The following is a 22,356-nucleotide window of genomic DNA, read 5'->3' on the forward strand; positions in this document are numbered from 1 at the left end:
GGTGAACACATTTTGAAAGCTGCCCCCCCAGCTGCCGCTCCTTGCCCCAAGCACTGATTTAGGTGCTTTGCAGGCAGCATTAAATCAAACAGATTGATGGTGGTGGGCCCTTGCCTTTGGTTTGTCAGCAGCAGCAGTTCATTCAAGGGCAGGGCTGACTTGCATCCTCCAGATCCCGCGTGACAGCGCAGCTCGGAGGCATTGCTTTTTTCAAAAGCAGCAGGCGAGCAGAGCTGCACGTGGCCATCGATGGGTCTCAGCTCTCTCCAGCGCTTGGAAGGACAACGGCCAGCGGTAGGAGTCGTGCTGGGTGCTGGGGGGAGCACTGCAAACCTTGGTTAGGGTCAGAGCTGGGTCCTTGGCCGGGACTCTCCAGGCTTGGGTGGACTTGGGCTGGAAGCAGTAGGTCCTGGTCCTGCTCAGGTGGAGCCTGCTTTCTTTTAGGTGTGTGCTGCAGTGGTAGAAAGAAGTCGAAATGCTGCCATTCAGGAGTCGGGGCTTCCCATGGCAGTTGGCATCGCCGAGCATTGTTTGCATTGAGTGGAGTAGAGGCAATTAAGAGGCTCCCACTGCTTTCACTGGGAGTTTTTCCTGCGTAAGGAGGCTTGAAGCAGAGGGGAGGACCATTACAGGGCGTAAACACGGCGCAGGCAGGCAGCTGGGGTCTGGAGGCATCTCGCAGCCTCGTTTAAGCCTGAAATACTTCTCACCGACTGGCACGGGGTCTAAGAGAAAATGCCAAGGAGCACGTGTGGCTCAGCAGGGGGGCTCACGAGCTCTGCAGCACGTGCACAAAATGTCACCCTACACCCTGGATGAGGGCTTTTGCTGCTTATCCTGCAGCGCACGCTTCTCAGAGGTTGGTTATTCCAGACTTGCTCTTGAGCTCATACCCCACACAGGTCCTTTTTCTTTTGGGATTCGTGTCAGGGAGAAGGAGCGGTGAAGCCGAAGCAGTAAAAAACAAAGAAACAAAAAGGTTTTTGGCCCAGAAGAAAAGAGTCTCGTGGCATATTCATCGTCTGCACTGATGGTGCCGCTTCCCATACGTCTGTCGCACGCTCCAGGTTGGGTGTTGGTGTCGAAGGGAAGCCAAGGGCTCGGTCCTTGGCTGTCGGGACCTCGCTTCGTTCCCAGCTAGGAAATAGTTTCCTGAGTTTCCTGGCAATAGCTCACGAATGTGAAATGTAAGAATTTGCGACGGGTTGTAGGAAGTTAATTTGATCACTTGGCAAGGGGGGTAGGGGGGAGCGGGATTCAGTTTTCATGTGTTTTTTAAATCAATGTAATTTTATCTCAAGGGAAAAGAGAGTGGCAGCAAACAAGCTTAGTTCTTAACATGGCTCTTTAAACACAAGGATAGATTAAAACTAGACATGAGGAGGAAATTCTTCCCTGTAAGAGTAGAGGCACTGGAACAGGTTGCGAAGAGCAGCTGTGGATGCCCCATCCCTGGAGGTGTTCAAGGCTGGATGGGGCCTTGGCCAACCTGATCTGGTGGGTGGCATCCTGCCTACAGCAGGGGGTTGGAGTTAGATGATCTTTAAGGTCCCTTCCAACCCAAGCCATCCTGTGATATTCTGCAGCAGCCCTTTGAGACACCAAATCTTGTGTAGACAATGTAAGCCTTGATGGAGCTGGACGTCTCTTAATTCATTAGTGTGCCCGAGAGAAGGTTTGTGGGAAGATGCTGGGGAAAATAATAAAACACAACCTCCTTGTGCTTATGCTGCAGTATGCCTTCTCTCTTACCCAGCATTTCTTGCTGGAATTTCAAAATTCATGTTTTATTTAGCAGTAACATGAATAGTCATTTGTCTGCTCCTGTAATGCTGCAAAACTCTTGAAAAAAAAAAAAAAAGATAAAATAAACAAAACAGCAAATGTGCTGACTTTCCCCAGCAATGCAATGTTATTGTGGGTAGATCGTAGCCTTCGGGGGCCTGTGCGTTATTCAGGTCACATGAAATCACAGGGCCACAGAACTGGGGGGTTGGACGGGACCTCCAGGAATCATTGGGTCCAGCCCCCCTGCCAAAGCAGTTCCCTAGAGCAGGCTGCCCAGGGAGGCGTCCAGAGGGGCCTTGAATATCTCTGGAGAAGGAGACCCCACAGCCTCCCTGAGCAGCCTGTCCCAGTGCTCCGTCACCCTCACCGTGAAGAAATTATTTTGCATGTTGGTGTGGAACTGCCTGGGCTCCATTTTGTGGCCATGGCCCCTTGTCCTGTCCCCACAGCCCACTGAAAAGAGGTTGGCCAAATCCCTTTGTCTCCCACCCCTCAGGTATTTATACACATTGCTGAGATCCTCCCTCAGCCTTCTCTTCTCCAGGCTGAACAGCCCCAGGTCTCTCAGCCTCTCCTCACAGGGGAGATGCTCCAGGCCCCGTACCATCTTTGTGGCCAGGGCTTGTCCCTCACACTTATTTTTTCCCTTGTATTTTTAGCAGAGCAGCTGTGGTCGAAGGAGAAGTTGAGGAGAGAAGCGCAGAGGCTGGAAACCCTTCGGTAGCATGCGTTATGGCTGGAATTTCTGTAACTCCTTGCTTTTATCTGACTTGTGCAGGTGGTGCTAGGCCGGGCCTCTGGCTGAAGCGTTGTGTGCTCGGCCTTGGCCGTGGTGCTCCCATCCAGGTTGTGTCTTGCAGAGCACTTCCCTCTTTCTTCCTGAGCTCTAAGTCATCCATATGCATCGAGTCCTCCCTGTTTGAAATGTTTTGAAATCAAACAGGAATCGCAAAAATGTATTTACCATGCGCCTGCTACTTAAAAATATGTATACACTGGGTCTCATTTTCACATGAAAACGATGCTTTTCCTCTCAGCTCTGAATCTGTTGGCACGAGAACTCGGTTGCTGCTGTAATTGAGACAAGGTGGAGGAAAACATGCTGTCTTTTGTCGTGGCTTCTCGTGCATTCAGCAGCTTTGGGCGTGCTGATGCTTCTGCTAAGGATCTGTCTCCTTTTAGCAAGGGGACCGAGAGCGGGGGTACCACCGAGGGGTGCCTAAACCTCGGTTTAGAAACCAAGGCTGGCTCTGCAGTGTGCGATAGCGGCTGGGAGCATCCAGTTTATCCTGCGATGCTTCCCCCTTTCTGCTTTGTGTCATGCCAGGAGAAACTACTGAAGCCTGTACGGTTGGCAGAGCAGCAACAGAGCAAAACAAAGCAAAATAGGGGCTGCGCTCGGTGCTGGTCCAGCCACGGGACCAAACGTGGTGCTTCTGCCCTTCTTGGTGTGCAAAAGGAACAGGACAGAACCACTGGGAAGGGCTCGGTGGCTGCAGTGGTGTCCAGCCCCTGCCAGAAAATAGAAGTGCTGGCACGCTAAGCCTCTTGTTTGCTCTAAGCTGTTTATTTTGCTGCTAAAGGCTTTTCAGATCTATTTGGCTGAGTGGGTGCAGCCAGGGGGACCTCACGGTCTGATAATTCCCTCCTGTCTGTGTCAGATACACGTATCGTATATATTACACACGTGTGTGTATATATATAAAATAAGTAACATACCTATAATTTCTGAAGCATATATTCACTAAATGCACGTGCATTTGTTGATGGGGAGCGAGAGGTCTTTGCCTCCCGACAGTGCGCAGGAAGGCGAAGCCCGGCTCTGAGGCCAGGTCCCCTCGTGCCAGGTCAGCACAAAGCAGGAACACAAAAAGCTTTTCTGGAAGGCTGGCTCAAATCCATTATAATATTACTAAACACCATAATCCTGTGAGCCTTTGCTTTGTAATGCGATAATGAGTTATTAAAGACTAAAGCAGGGGAAGCTGGGGAGGGGGCGGCTGCGGTTCAGGGTCTTTTTTACCTTCCCTGCTGCTGGCTCTGCCTCCTGCCCTGGCTGGGTGATTTCTCGAGGTGATTCTCCATCCCTGCAATGTTGCAGCAGTTTTTCAGCCACCTCTGCATCGGCTCAAGTGCTCCATGTGTTTCTTGGGAACGTTGTATGGTTACCAATGGGATGAGATTCGGTGCTGTGCAGAGTGGGAGTACTGCTGAGGGGGAGGGAGGCAGTTCTTGCTTGGGAAATAAAGCAGGAATTAAAAAATATATTAAAAAAAATACAAATATAGCTGAACAGCGTGCCAGCCATTCTTTGCAAAGTGTCAAACTTTGGGTTTGGGAGCGTTTGGCAGCCCTGGGCTATATTCAGAGTAAAGGCAGATACATAATCCCTTTACCCCACTGTGGTGTGGGACGTTGGGGCACTATTTTCTTGTAAAATACCCTTTCCGGTAAGATTTTTCCTCCCTTTTCTCTGATTAAAATTGAAGACCTTGCAACACCACATTTGTTTCTGTCTTTTTTACATTTTTATAAGCTCTCTTAGCACAGCCTCATCCCTTGGGCCACCCTAGTGCCTTCTCCAGCCCTGAGCCCTAGTGCAGAGCACCATTCTCCAGGAGAGCGAGGACACACATTGCTATCTATCACCAGCAGCCTCTAAGCCGATCAAGATCTTTTTATTATTTTACAAGCACAATAATTACCACCTAGAGATGTTTTCCTATAGCTTAAGTGCTCTGCTCCTCCTCTGGATCCACGCATTTGCCCTCGGTCGCTCGCGTGCAGCCTGCAGCAGGCAGCCTTCCCCCAGCGCGCCGAATATCAAAGCAGCCCCTTTGACGGGTTTTTTGATGCGCTTTTTTCACCCTGTAATCGTCGATGCAAAAAAGAAAAATGAAGGAGGAGGGGAAGGAAAGGGGAGACTTGGATTGATTTGCTCTGGCACTGGCTAATTACTTCTGTAGTGAAAAAATCCTCTGCCGTGCCCCTGGGGAAGCCGGTTGTGGGGCAGGGCAGGGGTCTGGGGCTGGGCATCACCAAATGAGCCTGAGCTGGTCCTTGCCTGGTGCAAGCTGTTGTGTGTGAGCACCTTGTGCTGGGGGGACAAGCATCCCCTAGAGCTTGCGTGCTCCCAGCAGGGGAAAATCCCCGAGGGGATGAATGAATTTGTTTTTATCCAAATCTGGCTGCAAAGGGATAAGGTGGGAGGTGGCAAAAAGTGAGGAGTTGTTTGCCGTACCGCAGACAATCGTCTCCAGGTAAATCCGAGCGGAGTTGCCATCTGTCGGAAAAAAAAAAACATTAATTTCCAGGTAAAGCTGAGCAGATTCCTTGCTGGCACAGGAGAGGGGCTGTGGGTGGGTGTAGGAGCCGCGGCGCTCGGTGTGCGCAGATGGGTGCGTGGGAGGGAGAGAGGGAAATCACCCCGGTGCTTCCTCCAGGGTGTCGCTGTGTGAAATGCGGGTACCTGAGACGGGCAGGAGAAGGGAAGGGTTTGTTTCAGGTGTGCAGCCACTGCCCCAACAGACACGGCTTAATGCAGAGCATCAAGGTCCCCTCTGTCACCCTGCTAGGTGGCCACGAGGTGTCCCCTGTGTGGTTGCGTGGCCTCTGCCATCCTCCTCCTCCTCCTCCCGTGGCCATGTCACCATCGTGTCCCCGTGCTTTGGGCAGGTTTGCCACCGAAAAACCACCTCTGCATCTGCTTTGGTGCCACTGCAGGGCAAGGCCAGGTTGCCCTGCACGTGCCAGCTCCAGCTGAATGTCCCTGTTAATCCGGGGCACGTTTTTCCTCTTGGATTTCATAAACGCGGTCCTCGCCGTGATAGCTTGCAAATGAGCAGCTCCGGGTTTTCCCGCGGCGACGTGCACCTATCAATTTATTTCTCATTAAAAATTTCACGCGCTGCCATAAAAGCCAATAGTGAGAAAACACCGGGGCTTTATAACCCGCTAAATCAGGCCTCCGCTTGGACGTACGGCTGCCGCGGGGCATCATTGGGATTCAGGAGGAAAATGGATCAATGCAGGGTTTTCTCCCCATCCTGGGTCTGTAGGAAGGGCAGCACAAAAGCAGGAAGAAAAGCACTGCTTTCAGTGACCCCTACTAAAGAGCTGGGCGAGCAGGAGAGGAATCGATCTCTGGATGAGCTGCGGTACAGACAGCTTTTTTTTTTTTTCTCCTTGCACATAAAAAGCCAGGCACGCTTTGGTTCGTCATCTGGAGGGAGTGTGGAGCAAAAACCTTTTTAATTAACAGCGGATCGGCACCTTGCTGCACCGGAGTCACCCCTTAAAGGTGAGGGAATTCGCTCTGCCCGTGTGAAGGGGGATTTGTTGTTATTCTGGTCTAACCCCATTCCTTGCAAACTCCATTTCACTTGCTGCTCTGGGAAGGGCTGTGCTGAACGCTGCCAGCGGGGCTTGCTAGGAGGCAGCGCGATGCCCCGAGGGATGCTGCGGGTCGGGGGACTTGTTCCTGCTGAATTGGCTCTCACCACAGCCCCGCTTTTCTCTAAGTGCAAAGGAAGGAAGAAAAATCGATTCCCATCAGCTGAGCGCTGCCCTTTGATTCATTGCTGCTGCAGGAAGAAATTCGTTATCGCACGCTCCTGCAAGGGATTGCTTTTGTGTTTGTTATTAGGGAGAGATGCTGGAACTGCCCCAGTCCTCCAAACCCTGATATTTTGATAACCTTTACCATCCAGAGGACATCCACTCTCCCCGTTTTTATTGCACAGGTTCTCTCTGACGAAGTAATGACAGGCATTTATTCCTTTTTGAGCCGCGAGATCGTGCAGAAGCGCGGCGTGGGAAGGGACTTGGTTCCGATTCCAGCCCCGGAGGGACACTGGGATGAAAAAAAAGCCCTTGGATGGAGCCAGCTCGGGGCTGTCCCTGCCGACAGGCACACGTGCGATGTATTTGGTGGCGTTTTTGCAGTTGGCACCGTGGGGGAGGTCTGGGCAAGAGCAGCAAAGCCGGGCAGCGCCATGTGTGGGGTGCAGGGAGTGGGCTCGTTTTGGGTGAGAAAATGACGTTTCGAGAGTGTGCTGCAGAGGAGAGGGCCAGAGTTTCAGGTGGTGTGGTCGGATCCGTAGCTGAACTTCGAGGGCAGGTTCCCCAAAAAAAGTCACCTAGGATCAACAGTTGGATGTTTTTAAGTTATTTTTGTTGGCTGCCCAGGGAAGTGGTGGAGTCACCATCCCTGGAAGTCTTCAAAAGACGTTTAGATGTAGAGCTTAGGGATATGGTTTAGTGGAGGGCTGTTAGCGTTAGGTTGGAGGTTGGACTCGATGACCTTGAGGTCTCTTCCAACCTAGAAAATTCTGTGATTCTGTGATTCTGTTTTTGACTTTTCGTCCTCAGCCCATCTCAAAACCAGAGAGTGTTAAAATCAGCCCGTCTCCACCCTTCACTTACTCAGATATCATTTATTTTTGCAGCTTTTTGCATCGTCAACAAGCCATTGGTTTAATTCCCTCTGAATTCGGATTTCTTTGGGAAGGGAGGTCAGTTTAGGCTGCAGCAGTTGATTTGATCCAGGTCTTTTTTTGTGCGATTTGATGTGAATTTTGGTCTAGAGAACCCAAGAATTGCAGCCTGTGTTGTTTCACTGGTGCTTTTTGGCCTTCATTCACGAAGCGTGCCAAATATCACATGGCAACCCTACATAAAACTCCAAGATAAATAAATTAACTAATTTAAAAAAATAAATAACCCAAGATGAAGACGAGAGGAGCTCGCTGGGCTTGTGTAGAGCTCAGCCAAGGGCCAGAACTTGTGAAATGTTCACGGAGCAAGTTTCTTTCTGTGGTATCTTGCGACATGAAGCAATTTAAAGACTACATGACGTTCTTTCAGAAGATGATAATTGTGCCACAGGTATGGAGAGCCTTTCCCCAACAGCATCCCCATTTGGGATGGGTTCAGCCCAGCCTCTCCTGGATGCCCTCGTTCAGTATTTGCTCATCCTTGAGGATGCAAAACTCCAAATATCCCCTGAACAGCTGGGAAACTCTCTATCAGTGGCCTTCCTTGACTTCTGGAAGCCAAAAGAAAAGGCAAAACCTGTGTTTCTTGTATTGATTTTGCTCGTGGAGCCTTCATTAGAAAGCAGGAAGGACGGGGATCTGTTGAAATGAATTATTAAAAATGTCGTCCTTTACGTTTCCTTCTGGTCTGATGTGCAGTATCGGAGAAAGCAAAGCCTCCTTTCCTATGATAAAGGCTTTTTTTAATCTTTTTTTTTCCTCCCAAGAAACATTTCCAACCACCAGGCATGCTTTTACCGCTTTGCAATAACTCAGCGACCATCAGATCTGTGCCACAAACCCTCCGAGAGCAGCCCGAATCTGCGGGCGGTGCGCGCCTGTTTGTTTTGATACAGCAAAAACAAGGGGGAAAGGAACAATTGGGCAGGTGAGGGAGAACAAAGGGGCTGTTTGTGGAGCCTTGTTTTTAAGGGTTACGATGAAAGCACCCATGCGATGAGGCTCTGATACCCAGCCCCGAGACGCGCACGGTGCTCCCCGAGCACAAAGCCCTCCTTTCACGGGCAGCTCAAAGCCAAGATCTGTGCGGTTGGGTTGGGTTTGGGTTTGGTTTGGGCTTTTTTTTTTTTTTTCTCTGGCGCTCCCAGGGGAATATTTGAATGACGCCGGGCTGAATTTCGGGCTGCCTTCCCCACCTGCCAGCACAATCACGGCAGAAAGGTGCGGCTGGCAGGCGAAGGCGGCTCCGAGCCTTGTTGGCCTCCAGCTCTGAGCGTGCAAAGAAAACCCGGGGAGGCTGGCACGGTGCAAGGCCGGGGGCTGGAATCCCGGTTTTCCCTGGGACATCAACTCTTCATGCAAAATACCCGTTCATTATTCTTATTAAAACACATCCTGGGTTCAGTTTGGGGAAGGCAAAAGGCCGTGATGGATTTGCCCCGTGCTGATGGGCAGCGCTGATGGCGATCGCCCTGCTGGAGCTGCCCTCGATTAATTTTCTGCCAACAACAGCGCCCGGTGGAGCAGCTGATGGTTTTTTTGGTCCCTACACCTTTGGGTTTTAGCGATGCTTGCTTGGTTTGTCCTGATGCAGGGCAGCAGGGCCCCTGAAACCAGAAACCTCCCTGATGGTGCCTGTGCCGAATCCCCCCAAAAGCCCTGCTGCGGGTGGGGGGAGCAGGCAGAGACCTCAGCAAGGTGCAGAGCGTCGGGCAGGTTGGTGGTGCCAAGTACAGATTAATCATCCCCAAATGTGAAGGGGACAAGTTTTGCTCTGCCTCGTGGCGCTTTTTGGAGCTGTGTGCTCCGGCTGCTGCAGCCCCTCGGTGTGAGCTCCTCACGTTTTCTCTTGGATGCGCCGGGCGGGCGGAAATTATCAGCAATTAACGTGCTTCTGATGAGATAGCAAGCCTGACTCGCCCGGACCTGTTCCTTCCCTATAACCTGTTCCCAGCTTATCAGGGAGGCTTGCAGGAGAACGAGAAGGTTTCCAGCACGCAGGGTGATTTGGTTTCGAGGGGCAAAGAGCTGGGGGGGGGAACAAAAACCCACACAGCACCCCTTGCATCCGCCTCCTGCATCCTTGCAACCTCCAAGCGCTGGGTTTGCAGAGTGGAGATCTGCAGGGAGGGCTGGGCAGTGCCCAGGGCTGGATTTGCAGCTGGGCATCCTCAGAGCCCTGGGTACCTCTGCAAATTGTGCCGCCAGAGTCCCCAGACCACTGCCCGAGCCCCTGGACCGCTGCCTGCTGCATTCAGCGCCTCCCCACGCTCTGCCCGTTGTGCTCTGAACCTTTCTCCCCCGCTGCAGCGGCCGGTGAGAGGCAGGAGGAGCAGCGTGCACGTTTTTCCCTCGCTGCTTGTTTCAAAGAGGCTTTGTAGATAGCGATCTCCCCTTCATCGCAGCGCTCGCAGCGATGAACTAAGAAGGGCGGAAAGAAAACAAAACAAAGCACCAAACGTACCCAAACGCAGGCTGCCAGGGGTGCACGTTTCCCCCCTGTTTCTGCAGAGGAGCCGTGCAGGTTGGTGCCTGCTCGCTTGGCCCCAAAACCAAGCCTCCCTGCCCCGCTTTTGCACCTGCAGTGGACAGAGATGGGATGAGGATGTGTTTAAGTGGCTAACGACGCTGATAAAGCTGGGATTGACAAAAGTGGATAAATTCAAAGGGGTTTAGGCACCTAACCAGCTTAGGGGCTTCTGGAAATCCTGCTGAGCTCTTCGGTATCTGCTGGAGATGTCCCCCGAGGTGAGCGGTCCCAGTGCTGGGCACATCTTCTGGCACCCCCCCTGCATGGCTGCGGGGTTTGCATGGGTGCAAATGGGGAAATAAATCCTCCTTCCTCCTCCCTCTAGGAGCCCCAGGGTGCCCGTAAGGAAAAATGACTTTTTTTTTTTTTTTTCCCACTCTTGGCATAGTTCTTTTCCATAATGCTCAGGTATTCGCAATCCCCTACAGCACCTCCCTTCCTTGTGCCTTTTGGCTGGAGTGGCGGCAAAGAAAACCTGCCAGGGAGCAGGAAAAAAATAGAAATAAGAATGAAATACAACATTTAGGGGGAAAAAATGAGGTCTTTTAAGCATGCTGTGCACCTTGGCAGGTCCTCTCCTTGCGTGTCCCTCCCCACGCGTATTCAGAGCCTCCTCAGCTGGCAGCTCAGGCGTGCAGCTCCGTTTTGCCTGGTTTCTGGGGACCCAGTCCCCAAATCCTCCCCCGGGTCCCGCGCTGAGCTCTCCAGCCCCCTCTGGGATTTTTTCGGTTCTTTGTGTGCAGGAACGAGCCTCTCACATGCAGCCCAGCTTCGCCCGGCTCACACCGAGACGCACAGCCTGCGGGGTTTGTCTCACGGCGGAGAAAACACTGCTCTCTGCTGCGCTTGGCAAAGAGAGGAGCGAGGCAGAGGCACAGATTGTGTTTGCTGCTGGCGGCGCAGTTGCCAGAGGAGGCACAAAGCATTGCACACAGCGAGGGAAACTCGCTGCGAGGCGTTTCAAAGAGGTCGTGGTGTTCCTCAGATGGGTTTTGGTGTGATCCTGGTTTGGGGCAGCCGATGGTGCTTCGATGAAGTGGAACTGAACTCGGCCAAGCTGGGGTTGGATCCCCTCGATCCAACCAGCAGGGGTTTGGGCAGCCAAGGGGATGCTGAGCGGGTGGGTTTTGAGGCTGTGCGTGCACCACTGGGGCTCCTGCGTCCTTTTGGGGCTTGGTTCTGCGAGGACGTGGAACATCTTTTGTTCTGCAGGTACCGAGTTCTCCGTCCTTGCAGGGTTTTGGCTGAGGAGGAGCAATTCTGGCTCGCTAAGGGGGTGTTGTGTGGTGGAGGTGGTGCTCAATAATCCCTGTGCTCAATCAGCTCTGGCAAACGCTTCCCTTTTTTTTACGAACGCTTACTCTTTCCCCCCCCTTTTCCCTGCGTCGTGTGTTAAATGAAACCACGGTTTTAATTTCAAATAACTTTAATTAAGGCTTCCCCGTGTATAAAGCCTCCACGGTCACTGCTTGACCCTGCTGCCATGGGTCAAGCCCATGCTTTTCCTTTGGCCCCACACCGCTGCTTCCAAACAGGCACTGGTTATTTGGTTTAGAAATAAAAATGCTAAATAATTAAATAAATAAAGCTTGGGTATCTAAAATTTAGGCTTTTAGTTCACATCTGCATGGAAACAGACCCCGTGGTTCACCAGGGCTGTTGGGGACATTGAGGACCTTTGCCGTGGCACCGTTACGCAGCTGCCTTTAACCAGAATATAGAAAAAAGTGTTTTGGGTGTTTAATTGAGAGTTTTACGGACACGTGCCTGCAGATCCTGCTACAAAGCCCTTGAATGGATGTAAAATCTAGCAATATCTGGGCGCAGGTGCTTAAAAAGGTAACGAAACGGGGCACGGGGAGGAACACGAGGTGTCTGTGTGTGACCCCTTGGTGGCACGGGAGCGGGTGAGTTTGGGACCGTGGGTGCCAGAGCCCTTTGTTTGGGGGAGAAAATGCAGATTTCTGTGCAACACAGCCACCGAGGGGCTTTCAAGTGACTTCTTTTTGGAAAACTTTTTATTTTTGTTCTCTTTTAATTCGTAAGCTCAGTGCAGAGCTCACCAAGGGTCTGCTCTGCGCTCGCTGAGCTGCTTGGACTGGAGGCACTGGGCAGGCTGGCTTGTTAAGGAGGCTCCTTGCTGACTCCTTGCTCCTCTTTTTTTCCCCAATAAAAGCGAACCAAGGGCTGCAGGCAGCCCCCACTATCAGTGCCTTGAGGGATTTGATTATTGTCAGGGATCCACCCGGGCTCATCACTTGTCTTTGCACTTTCTATCTGAATAGCATTAACTCTAATGGAGCGATGCTATTTTTAAAATTCCGTCTAAAATTGCCACTCTGACACAGAAGCAGGCACCGTTTGTGTTGTGTTTCCCTCCTCCCTCGCCTGCAGAAATCGCACCCAGAATTTCGAGACAGATTTTGGAGGTTAAAACTTCCCCGGCGAAGCCCAGATTGTTTCCTTCTCAGTTGTCATTTCGGGACGGTTTTGTTTTCCTTTCAGATGGCATCAAATATTTGTAATCCCGCAGGGACTGCGGCGCGAGGGTGAATCTAACTCCCCCAAAAATAATAAAAATAAATACATGTAAAAGGGCTTTTTTAGCATTTCGGAGCAGCGCGGCTCCCTTGCAGAGCCCCAGTGCCCGTCGCATCGATGTGCTTGTAAAGAAATAATAAATGAGCCCGATCCTGCCCGCGCCGAGTCGGATGCATTGCATTCTCCCGTCTGTTGATTTTTCCTCCCAAATCCCCACGTTGTGTTGGCTGCTTCTGTTGTTCTTGGCCTCGTCTCCCCGGTACAACAATATTGGTGCTGGGGAGGTGCCCGGGAGCAGGCTGCCGAGGGCGATGCGAAGGCAGGTGCACGAGGTGAAGCTTTCTGCAAGGAAATAGCAGGAAAATTTTTATTTTTATTTATATTTTCTTTGCTCGAGTAATGCATCGGGAACGCAGGCTTCAATTATTATCCTTGGTCATGTTTGAGTTGATACGAGTGCTTCTTGAGTGCTTTTTGGGCTCCTTTCTCCTAGGGCTACTCATCGCTGGCCTCGGTTTCCAACCCTAGCTGGTCAAAAATGGTTTGGGAAGAGGGGAGGTGAAGCCAGGAGCCAAAATCCCGATGCTTTGCTTCGAGGGGGAGCATGGAGAACTCTCTTCAGTACTGACAAGTGTGAAACTTTGAGCCGAAAGCAGGGCTTTTCAGGGGTTGGCTTCAAATTGAAGCTCGGGAGGGGATAAAAGAAGACCCCAAACCCAGCCAGCGCCGCAGGGTTGTGCTGCAGTGACACAAGCTGGCAGCTCCTCTTGCTGCACATCCTGTCCCAGGAACCTTCTCGCTGTTTCTCCTTCTCCCTTGTGTGCTCTCACCAGCGGTGCTGCTCGGCTGTGCCAGCGAGGGCAGGATTTACACGTGCCCCATGGCAATGATTGCTCCATCCCATGCAAAGGGATCTTAAACAGGGGGTAAGCCAGCATTGTCCGGCCATATGGGGTCCAGAATTGGGGGAAATGTTGCATTTCCCTGCAGTTTTGTGTCCTCGCCTGAGTTAGGCTGCAGAAGGAGGTGCAGCACTGGAGCTCTGCAAGCCGTGATAAAACACCTCACATCACAGTTTCCTTCAGAAATCGTTGTGATTTTGCCTCATTTAGTTGGGATATATATTTTTTAATATTTTATTTTCTCTGCTTAGCTGTGTTTCTGTGCTTCCTTGCACGCTCTCCTTCTCCAGGATGCAATTTTCACCACCATGCTCTGAGGCTGAGCTCTGGTTTTTGTGTGTCTTCTGTGGCTTCTGCTGCTCCTTTTTCATTTTATTTTATTTTATTTTATTTTATTTTATTTTATTTTATTTTATTTTATTTTATTTTATTTTATTTTATTTATTTTATTTTATTTTATTTTATTTTATTTTATTTTATTTCGGGTTTTCCGAGCCCTGCCCTGGCCTGGTGCGAAGCTCTGATAAGTTTGGCGGAGCTGCTGCCTGCCAGCTCCGAGCAGCGCGACATGAGCACCGATTAATAAAAGCCTGTCACTTTTATTAACTTTGCAATCTTGCACGTTACTTAATTCCAGGCAGGCACCAACTGCAGCGCTCAGAGCTTTAAGTGGCTTTTTTTTTCTATCTAGGTGCAGACATACGCACCAGCTGGGCACACCCCCAGCACCTCCCTCGCTGTCTTTTCTGAAATAGCCTCGATTTTGGGGAGCTGTCGGGGTTTGGCTCCCCATTTGCAGCCGGCTACTCCCAATTTGGGGTCACTTTGGTCTTTTCCCAGCACACGGGGTGTTGTGGTTTCATTGCAGTCGGATGCGGTGTAAAAGATTGAGCGAATTTGCCAAGGTTTGGGGATAGGGGACTGAGCGGGGCTGCCAGCCGGACCTGGGCACGGGAAGGGGCTTTTTGTGCAGATTTGTGCTCGTTTCTTGTGATTCTGTGATTTGCAGGGAGAACACGAAGGTAGCAGAGCAGGGAGCTTTGTTTGAGCCCAGTACTTTGCAGTTCTTGTAGTGCTCTGTCCCTATGGAAGATGCAGGGGTGGCCGCTTGGCACCCGGGGGTGAATCACTCAGATTTTGGAGGAGGGGCAGGCGAAAGCACCCCAAGTGCCCCAGATTCAGTTCCAGATGCAGGTTCAGGGATAACAAGCAGGAAAACCACCAGAGATGCCCAAATGGGTTGAGCACCCCTCCTTCCCTCGCCCCTTGGGTGTTGGGAAAGTCTTTCAGCTTCGATTTTTCAGGCAAATGGGGAAAAAGTTTATAGAAACGGGGTTCTTTCTTTAGGGGTTTTTATCATGGTGCTTTTGAGAGTGAAGTCTTCAGGGCTGGACCGGGAGGGGTGTCCATGAAATGCACTTGGAAGGTGCCCAGATGTTTGTGCCTGATGCCATCTCCGCCTTTAAGCATGAAGACTTCCAGCTAACGCAACATTATCTTCATCAAGAAGGGTTAAAAATAAACCTTCAAAAGCATCCAGAGGAGAGCCAGGCTGTTACGTTGATGTTGGCCCTGGAAGCATTGTGCTGTGTGGTGCTTTTCCCTTGGCTTTTCTTCGCTGCTCCGTCGTTCAGCTCTTCTCGGAGCCGTGGTGCCAGGTGCTGTGCTCTCCGTGCTGCAGTGCAGTCGTTTTTCTCTCTTCTGTGTTGTCCTCAAAGAATTGTTCTGCCCCCAGCCTGGCGGTCAGGGCCGGTACTAAATGGATGGGAGCTTTTCCTTGAAGGTTAACTCCCCGCCTTGCAGGGCGGTGGGCGAGGAGGGGAGATGTCTCCTGTCCCTCCACGACATCCTCTTGGGCTTCGGCCCCGACCTGGTGACGTGGTGAGGTGCTTCTCAAAGAGCAGTTTGGCCCGAGCAATGCGGTGGCACTCAGGGTAACCTTGGGCAAACTGTGGCCAAATTGCCCCCGGCTCTCAGCATCGCTGTTGGGGTGGTGCTGGTCCTGCTCAGCTGTATGAAACTCCAGGTTTGGCACCTTCCGTGGCCATGAAATGGGTAGGAAAGGGAGTGCTGCCAATCCTCTGGGATTTCCCCTTTGGGGTGGAAGGACTGGGATGGAAAAAGCAGCACCAGCATCGCCAGCTCGGTGCGCCCTGGCTCCATCACCGCCCAGGGTGCAGGATGCAGCCCCTCGGTCCCCTGTGTCTCTTGCAGGTGCTTTTGTGGCCGTGCTGCTTAACGCAGTGGCTTTGCCAAAGCTGTTTGCCCGAGCCATTAACTCTTGCTTTTAATTATTCAGGTCGCCCCTTGGAAATTTAGTTTTTCAGTGGAGCTAAGAGGCTTTGCAGGGGAGGCTCCAGCCACAGCGGTTCCTCCCCGGAGGAGCCCTGTCTGCGTGCTGCCAGCTAATTGCTTTTCTTCGTTAACCTGTGTCTTCCTCCAGCTGATGAATTGCCTTTGATTGATTTGTAAATATTCCGTGGGTAAGGAACGGGACGAGTGCCTGCTGCACTTGGGTGCTACAGGTCTGCCCTCTGCCAAGGCGTTTTGTTTTATTCTGTCCCAGAGAGGAGAATTTTCCTTGAACTTCGGATTAATTTACCTCTTTTAAGGTTAGTTTGGGGATTTTGTTACAGATGTACAGACTGCACGGCTCCTTGCTTGCGAGCTGCACATGCGAATCTACGTTTGCATCCTGTGTTGTTCCTACAAAGCGTCGAAATGGTTCACAGGTGCGTGGCTCCCAGTTAAACACTGCCCTGAGCCAACCCGGACTGGAGTTGCCGCTGGTTTTGTGCCTCGCAGCCCTGCTGGGGGCAGGGGATGGTGCTGGCCTGATGCACGCATCCAGCTCCACACCCGACCACTGTGCCTCACCCCAAATCGTAGGGGCTGGTGGTGTAGGGGCTGAAGCCGAAGGGTTGCTTTGAAAAATACAAACAGTTTTTAAAAAGGCAGCAACATCTGGGGCGTAAAGACAGCGCCCGAAGTCGAGGTAGGCAGTTGAGGTCGTGCTGCCTCCCTTCAGCGCTATTAAAATTGCACATGCGACCCAGGATGCAAATCAGCCAAGTGATTTTGGGAACGGGAGCACGTTTTTTGCATACCTGGACATTATTAACCTCTCGGGGTGGGTGTCCCCATCTGCTAGTCCCCAGCGTGCGGCCGGTCCCCTGCCCTGTGCCGTAGGGGTCGCTGGCCGTGCACGGGCAGCAGTGTGCCCGTCTGAGAAATGGGCGAGGAGCTCCCAAACTCCAGCAGATACTCCCAGGAGCTGGGGAGCTGCCGTGTGGCAGCACCTCGATGTACAGGAACTTAATTACGCTCTGCTAATTAGCGGCAGCCCGTCGAGCGTGCTGCTGCAGCCGCCGGAGCGGACGCTTTATCGCGGCTTTGCAGGAGCCGTGCGATTTCGTTGTCATCACGTATGGAAATGTATGCGCTGCAGCACAGCGCAGGGCAAGGTTTGATGAATAATGGAAAGCCCAGAATAACGCTGAATCTATGTTAAGTGTGCTTCCCCCCCCCCAGCATTTATTTTTAAAAGGAAAATAACAAATCCGAGGGCTTCAGGGCTGCCGGAGAACCCGCATTTCGCTCCCTGCAGCTGGCGCAAAGTTTGTTGCAAAGCTGGGATGAACTTTTTGCCGGTCTGGAGGCCACATTTTGGTAAGAATCTCCATTGAAGCAAATACTGAAAACTCGATAGAGTTGCCCCAAAGTGAGTGCCAAGCACAAACGCAGCATGCTGGTGCAGCACGGTGTGTCCCCGTGGGGCGGTGACGTCCTGCCCACATCCACGGCTCAAAAAACATGCAAGGCAAATTCCCAAGAATGCATCATTTTTATTTTTTCCCCCTGCTTACTGTCTGATTGCTAATTAGGATGGATAATTTCTGTTTTCTTTTTTTTTTTTTTTTTAACCAAATCCCGTCTATTTTGATCTGTATCATTTTATTTTTGCGGGCCATTATCTCGCTCTCATTACAGCGTTTTAGCATCTGAATGAAAACATCCTAAGGACACCAGAAGTCGTTAGGCATAAAATTCTGTGACAGCAACCATCATTCTGATGATAAAAAAAAAAAAAAAGGAAAAACAAAAAGAAAAAAGTGTGATGAGTTGAGGAAATCAAACTTTGAGGCACCAAATCAGAGCATCCTTGGGAGTCAGCACCCATTTGTCCTCCCTGGATGATGTTATTTTTAAGAAGGGGAAAATGAACGTTTATTGATTATCGAGGTCTTGGCTAAAAGCTGGCAGGGAAAAAAAAAAAAAAAAGAGAAAGCTGCTCTGTTTTGCAACATCTCCTCGATGCATTTTTTTATGACGGCGTAATCCAATGGGAAGAGAAACCGAAACCGGAGCTGGGTTTTCCCGTGCCAGCCCTACCTAGATCCACATGCTGAGCCTGGGTTTCATTATCCGCCAGCTGCTGTCGGGTGTTTCGGTGAGATCAGCGCTTTTTGGGGTGCCGGTGCTGGCCTTGAAGCACTTTGTGACCCCAGCTTGTTGCCCCTGCTTCTGTTGGAGGTGGTTTTTTTGGGGGGAAAGAGGGGGAATTTGGTTTAGCCTTGAAGGAATTGGGAGATGTGGTGGTGGTCTCCCAAGGGTGGCTTGCTCCTGCACCCCGGCACGGCTCGAACACTGGTGGACCTCCAACTGGGAAAGCTGGGGGCACGGGGCACGTGGAGGCTGGAGGCTCCTGGAGGTTGGAGGCTGGAGGCACGGGGCTCGTGGAGGTCGCACAGGGCACGCGGCGATTTTTCCCCGCTGGACACGGGGAGAAAGAGCCCGGCCCCTCGCCTGGAATCTGCGGGAAGTGACTCAATGGACAAAAATCCAGCCTCCGGCTGCTGCTTCCTCCCCTCCCGCAGCAGCTGCCCGGGGAGACGGGGATGCAGCACAGGCAGCAGCACCCCGCAGCCACGCAGGGGGGATCTTTGCAGAAACTCTTCACTCGGCGAGGTTTGGCTTTGGGTTTCCCATCGCCTTGCCAGCTGCAAGGGTCGTGGCAGGGCAAGGAGGGAATGCCCACAGGGTGGCCGCGTGCAGGGGATGCCATCCAGCGTGCTGCAGCCCCTGCACCGTGTTCCTGGGCTGAGCTTAGATTTGAAGCAGCCTCTCCGAGAGAAATTGAGCCCAAGCTGCCAGCTTGTGCCCGGTTTCGTGCCATTTCCCACTGGTGGCATCACTGCGGGTGCTGCGGGTGAGGAACGGGGCTTGGCCGAGCCCGAACCTTCCTCCTGGCTTACTCACGGGCTCCCTGGGTGTGGAGCACCCACTCCTGGGTGCTCGGGGACTCGGGACACACCCTGGCCTGGGGACATCCCCCTGCACCTTGCTCCATCCCCTGTCACCTGCCGGCAGCGCCCGCTTGTCCTCGCACTGCTGGCTTCACACGGCATCAAATGGCCGGGGAAATGCAGCCCCCGGGGGGGGGTCCCGGCTGCCTTTCACCCCCGTGGTCCGGGCGTTTTTTGTCCGACCACTCGCACCCATCACGAGGCTGCCCCTCGGGGTTGTGCCTCGGTTTCCCCGCAGCCAGGTTTCTTTTGCAGCCTTTGTGCAATTTTTTGGCAGAGCCAAGGGAAGGGCGCCGCGTGTGGCAGCGCTGTCCCCAAAACATTCCCAGCCTGCAGCGAGGAGCCGGGCACCGGGAGCACCCCGGGGTGCCTCTACCTGCCCCGCATCCCTCCGGGAACATGGGCGAGCAGAGGGAGAAGCTCCACTTTGAGGGTGCATGAAGGACACGGGGTCACAGCGGGGTGGCACGGGGTGTGGAGGCGAGGAAGGCGCTGCCTCCACGTGCCTCAGTTTCCCCAGGCCGGCCGGCTGCGGGGATTGTTTCCGCCGCCTTTCGGTTCCTGGCGGTTCACTCCCGGGCCAGGCCACTCCTCCGGCGTGACATCAGGGCCGGGAGCCGCGGCGGGGAGGCGGTGGCGGCGGCGGTGGCGACGGGGCAGCGGGCGCCATGAAGTCGGAGCAGGAGGAGAGGGCAGCGGCGGTGGCCCCCGGCGCATCTCCACGGCCACGGCGAGGGACGGCGGCAGCGGGCGGCGGGGACGTGCGGGGCAGGATGCGTCCCGGCCTGGCCCCCGTGGGTAAGGGGGCAGGAGGGAGGAGCTCCAACTTACTTTTAACTTCATTTTTTTTTTATAATTTTTTTTTCAAAAATATGTTTTGTTCTTCATTTTTTTCCACGGGCGGAAGGAACAAAAAGCCGCCCGCATGCACGCCCTGCGGGGCGCGCGGACGCTTACAGGGTGTCACCGCGGTGCCACCGAGGTCACGGCCCCGCTGCCCCCAAACCCCCCCGCCTTCCCCTCCCAGCCCTGTGTGTGTCGGGATTTCAGCTCGTCCCGAGGCGCTCAGCCTCCTGCTCCCCCTGACAAATGTATTTTGGGGAGGTTTAGGGGTACCTGGTAACTTTGTGGGTGGATTCTCCCCCAATTTACTGCCCGTTGGGATGCACCGAGAGGGGGAACGCTGCCGGTCCCCGTGGTGCTTGGAGGGTTTGGGGTGAACCTGGCTCAGGTACCCAAAAATGCAGCTCCAAACCAGAGCTGCTCAGCTCTCCGGACTGGTGGGGTGCTTGGCTGGGGCTTAAATCCTAATTTTTTGTCTAATATTGCTCTTTAGCCTGTGATCCCTGTGTCCTAGGAAACAGATGTGTGTGTCTATATGGAGAGATGTTTTTATAAGTTTATTATATACACACACAAATATAAAACCCCCGGGCCAGGGCTGTGGGGGTGGCAGGAGGGGCCGAGTTTCACCCCGTGCCCTCCGTGGGCATGGACCTGAGGGTGAAAAATCGTGAAAATAGCAAAAATGGCAAAAAAGCAGCTCCCGCTCGAGGTAGGAACCGCGCCACCGTAAACCCCGCTGCAAGAAAACCGATTGCAGTCCTTTTTAATAGATGCCCTCTGATGGCAAAGGCGTGTGTGTAGCGGTGGTGTCGGCTGAGTTACACGGGGAAAAAAATCTTTTAAGTGGATGTTCTGAAATTGGTGCCTGGTACGGGGCCAGGAAAAGGTTCCCTGGCCTGGGGATCCGCTCCAGAGCAGCCAGAGATGGGATTTGCAGGAGCTGGAGGGGAAAGCTCAGCTCCGAATGCTGTGCGGACGTATTCGCTGCAGATGCTTCGAAAAATTAGAAAAAGTAATAATAATTCAAGGAAAAAAAAATATCTATTATTTACATTGTCTGTTAACGCTAATCAGTGCTCAAAGCATAAAGGATGTAGGATCCGGCAGTGTCATGGAAGTTTAATGCTATCAACTAAAATATAATTAACAGGCAATTATTTCGGTGTGAATGGTAGTTTTCATCAATTAGGCTGGGAAATGTCTAAATTGCATTAATTTCACAAGCTGCCCGTTTGTGGCAGCTCTGAAAGCGGCGGGGCTGGAGGAGGGGAGCTCCCGCCGGTTACTGCAGCGCCCCGTTAGGAGGCAGGGCACAAAACCACCCCAAAAAATTAAAAAAAAAGGCTGAAAGCAAAAGAAGGAGAAGGCAAAAAATGAGAAAAAAGGCAGAGGAAAGTGCGTTGCGGCAGCTTTTTGCGTGGGGTGTTTTGCAAGGGGTGGGATTTGTGCCTGGGGGCTGCCGCCACCCCAAATCCACCTTGCAGATGCTGCGAGGAGGTGAGTGTCGCTGCGAGCCCCACCACCAAAACCCGAGCACCTTTGGGTTGAATATGAGCGGGTTTGGGTTAAAAGAGCAATACAAGCAAGCACGGCTTTGCGCTAGCAGCGGCGGGGCTGGGGCTGGAGCTGTGGATTTTATTTTTTTAGGTCATTTTTGCACAATTCCAGAATCCTCCCAGGGCTGCAGGGGTGTAGGGGCTGAGTCGAGGTTCCCAATAATCATTGGCCTTATTTTCCCTGTTATTGGGATTTCCCAAGGAGGTCGCTCAGCTGGGAAGCGGCACCTTTTGGGGCCCGGGGCGTTGCTTTAGGTGCTGAGGCCTCGAGGTCCTGCTTTGTCCTGTCCTAACCCCGAGCTGCAGCATCCCTCACATCCAGTCACTCTCTTAGTGCACTCTATATTTTTTTCCTTAAGCATTTTCCTAAGGAGACTTGATGAGAGGAGGGCATGCTATAGCCCACGTTCCCTACATGAAATTCCGGCTTCTTTCCCCAAAAAAAACCTTTAAAAACCTTTCTGGGATCAGCGTGGCGGGTTATTGCCTTTAAACCCATCTCTGGCTTCAGCAGCAGAGGCATCCCCCAGAGGCAGGGAGGAGGACAAAACTTCTCCAGGGGTTGGAGCAGCTCCTGGCGTGTCTGGTGCTGTTTGAGCAGAGCAAGATGTTGGGATTTTTCCCCTCGAAACATGGATTTTTGGGCTGTGCTTCTCCCTGTGGATATATATTAGTAATACAGAGCCGGTGTCTGTCGTGAAACGTCCTCACCGCGGTTCAGGCTCGTTCCCTCAAACCAATCCAAGCTCTGTAGAAAAATCAGCTCTTTAACAGTAAAATATATATTTTTAAAGTCTTAAAAAAGTTAGAAAATCAATAAAATAGCTTCCAAATAAAATCAAAAAGCAAGGGAAGTTACGCGGCGTGCACGAGAGCAGCTCAGTGAAGCCCACGTGTGCTCCACGGGTTTGGTCTCGTGCATTTGTTGCACTCGTTGGCCCTGCAGCTGGTTGTGGGTCTTAACTTGAATTTCTGCAAAAGTTTTCACCTCTGTCTGTGGGGCTGTGGTTGCGTGAGGATGTCCTGGGCACCGAAGCAACCCGAGTTGGGAATTACGGCGCGGGGGGGACCCAAGGTGGCCGCGGTGCGCTCCCTGCCCTGCCCTGTGCGCCCTGCTCTGCGGTTAATCATTTGCCAGGGAACTGCCGACCATGGCTCCCAGGACAAGAAAAAAAGCCAAACCGAAGGTGAAAATGAATCAGGGGAGGGAAAAAAGGAATTAAAGGCGATCGGTGGGTTTGTGGGGTTGCCTGAGCGAGCCTCGTGCCCAGGGCGGCAAGGCTGCAGGGTTGGTTGTGCAAGCAAAATGGGACTTTGGGGGGATTTTGGGGAGGCGAGCGGCTTGCTGCAGATCCTCACCAGCACCCACGTGCATCCTGCTCCTGTGTCCTG

The 22,356-nt window shown here is 52.5% G+C and overlaps 1 protein-coding gene across 2 annotated transcripts in view; it reads left to right on the forward strand.

The window, feature by feature from the left end:
- KAZN (kazrin, periplakin interacting protein) overlaps window positions 1-22,356 on the forward strand; it is a 181,319-nt gene that overhangs the window by 147,804 nt on the left and 11,159 nt on the right. The window contains exon 1 of one of the 2 annotated variants that reach the window (XM_082776997.1): window positions 19,202-19,360. The exons of the other annotated variant lie outside the window; for it this stretch is intronic. Within the exon in view, the coding sequence (XP_082633123.1) occupies window positions 19,231-19,360 (130 nt within the window). The 5' untranslated portion in view covers window positions 19,202-19,230. Of the gene's footprint in view, window positions 1-19,201; window positions 19,361-22,356 lie in introns of those variants that run through there. 2 annotated transcript variants of the gene reach the window in all.

The sequence above is a fragment of the Aythya marila genome (assembly GCF_965140915.1).
Source record: "Aythya marila genome assembly, chromosome: 21".
Lineage (NCBI taxonomy): Eukaryota > Metazoa > Chordata > Aves > Anseriformes > Anatidae > Aythya > Aythya marila.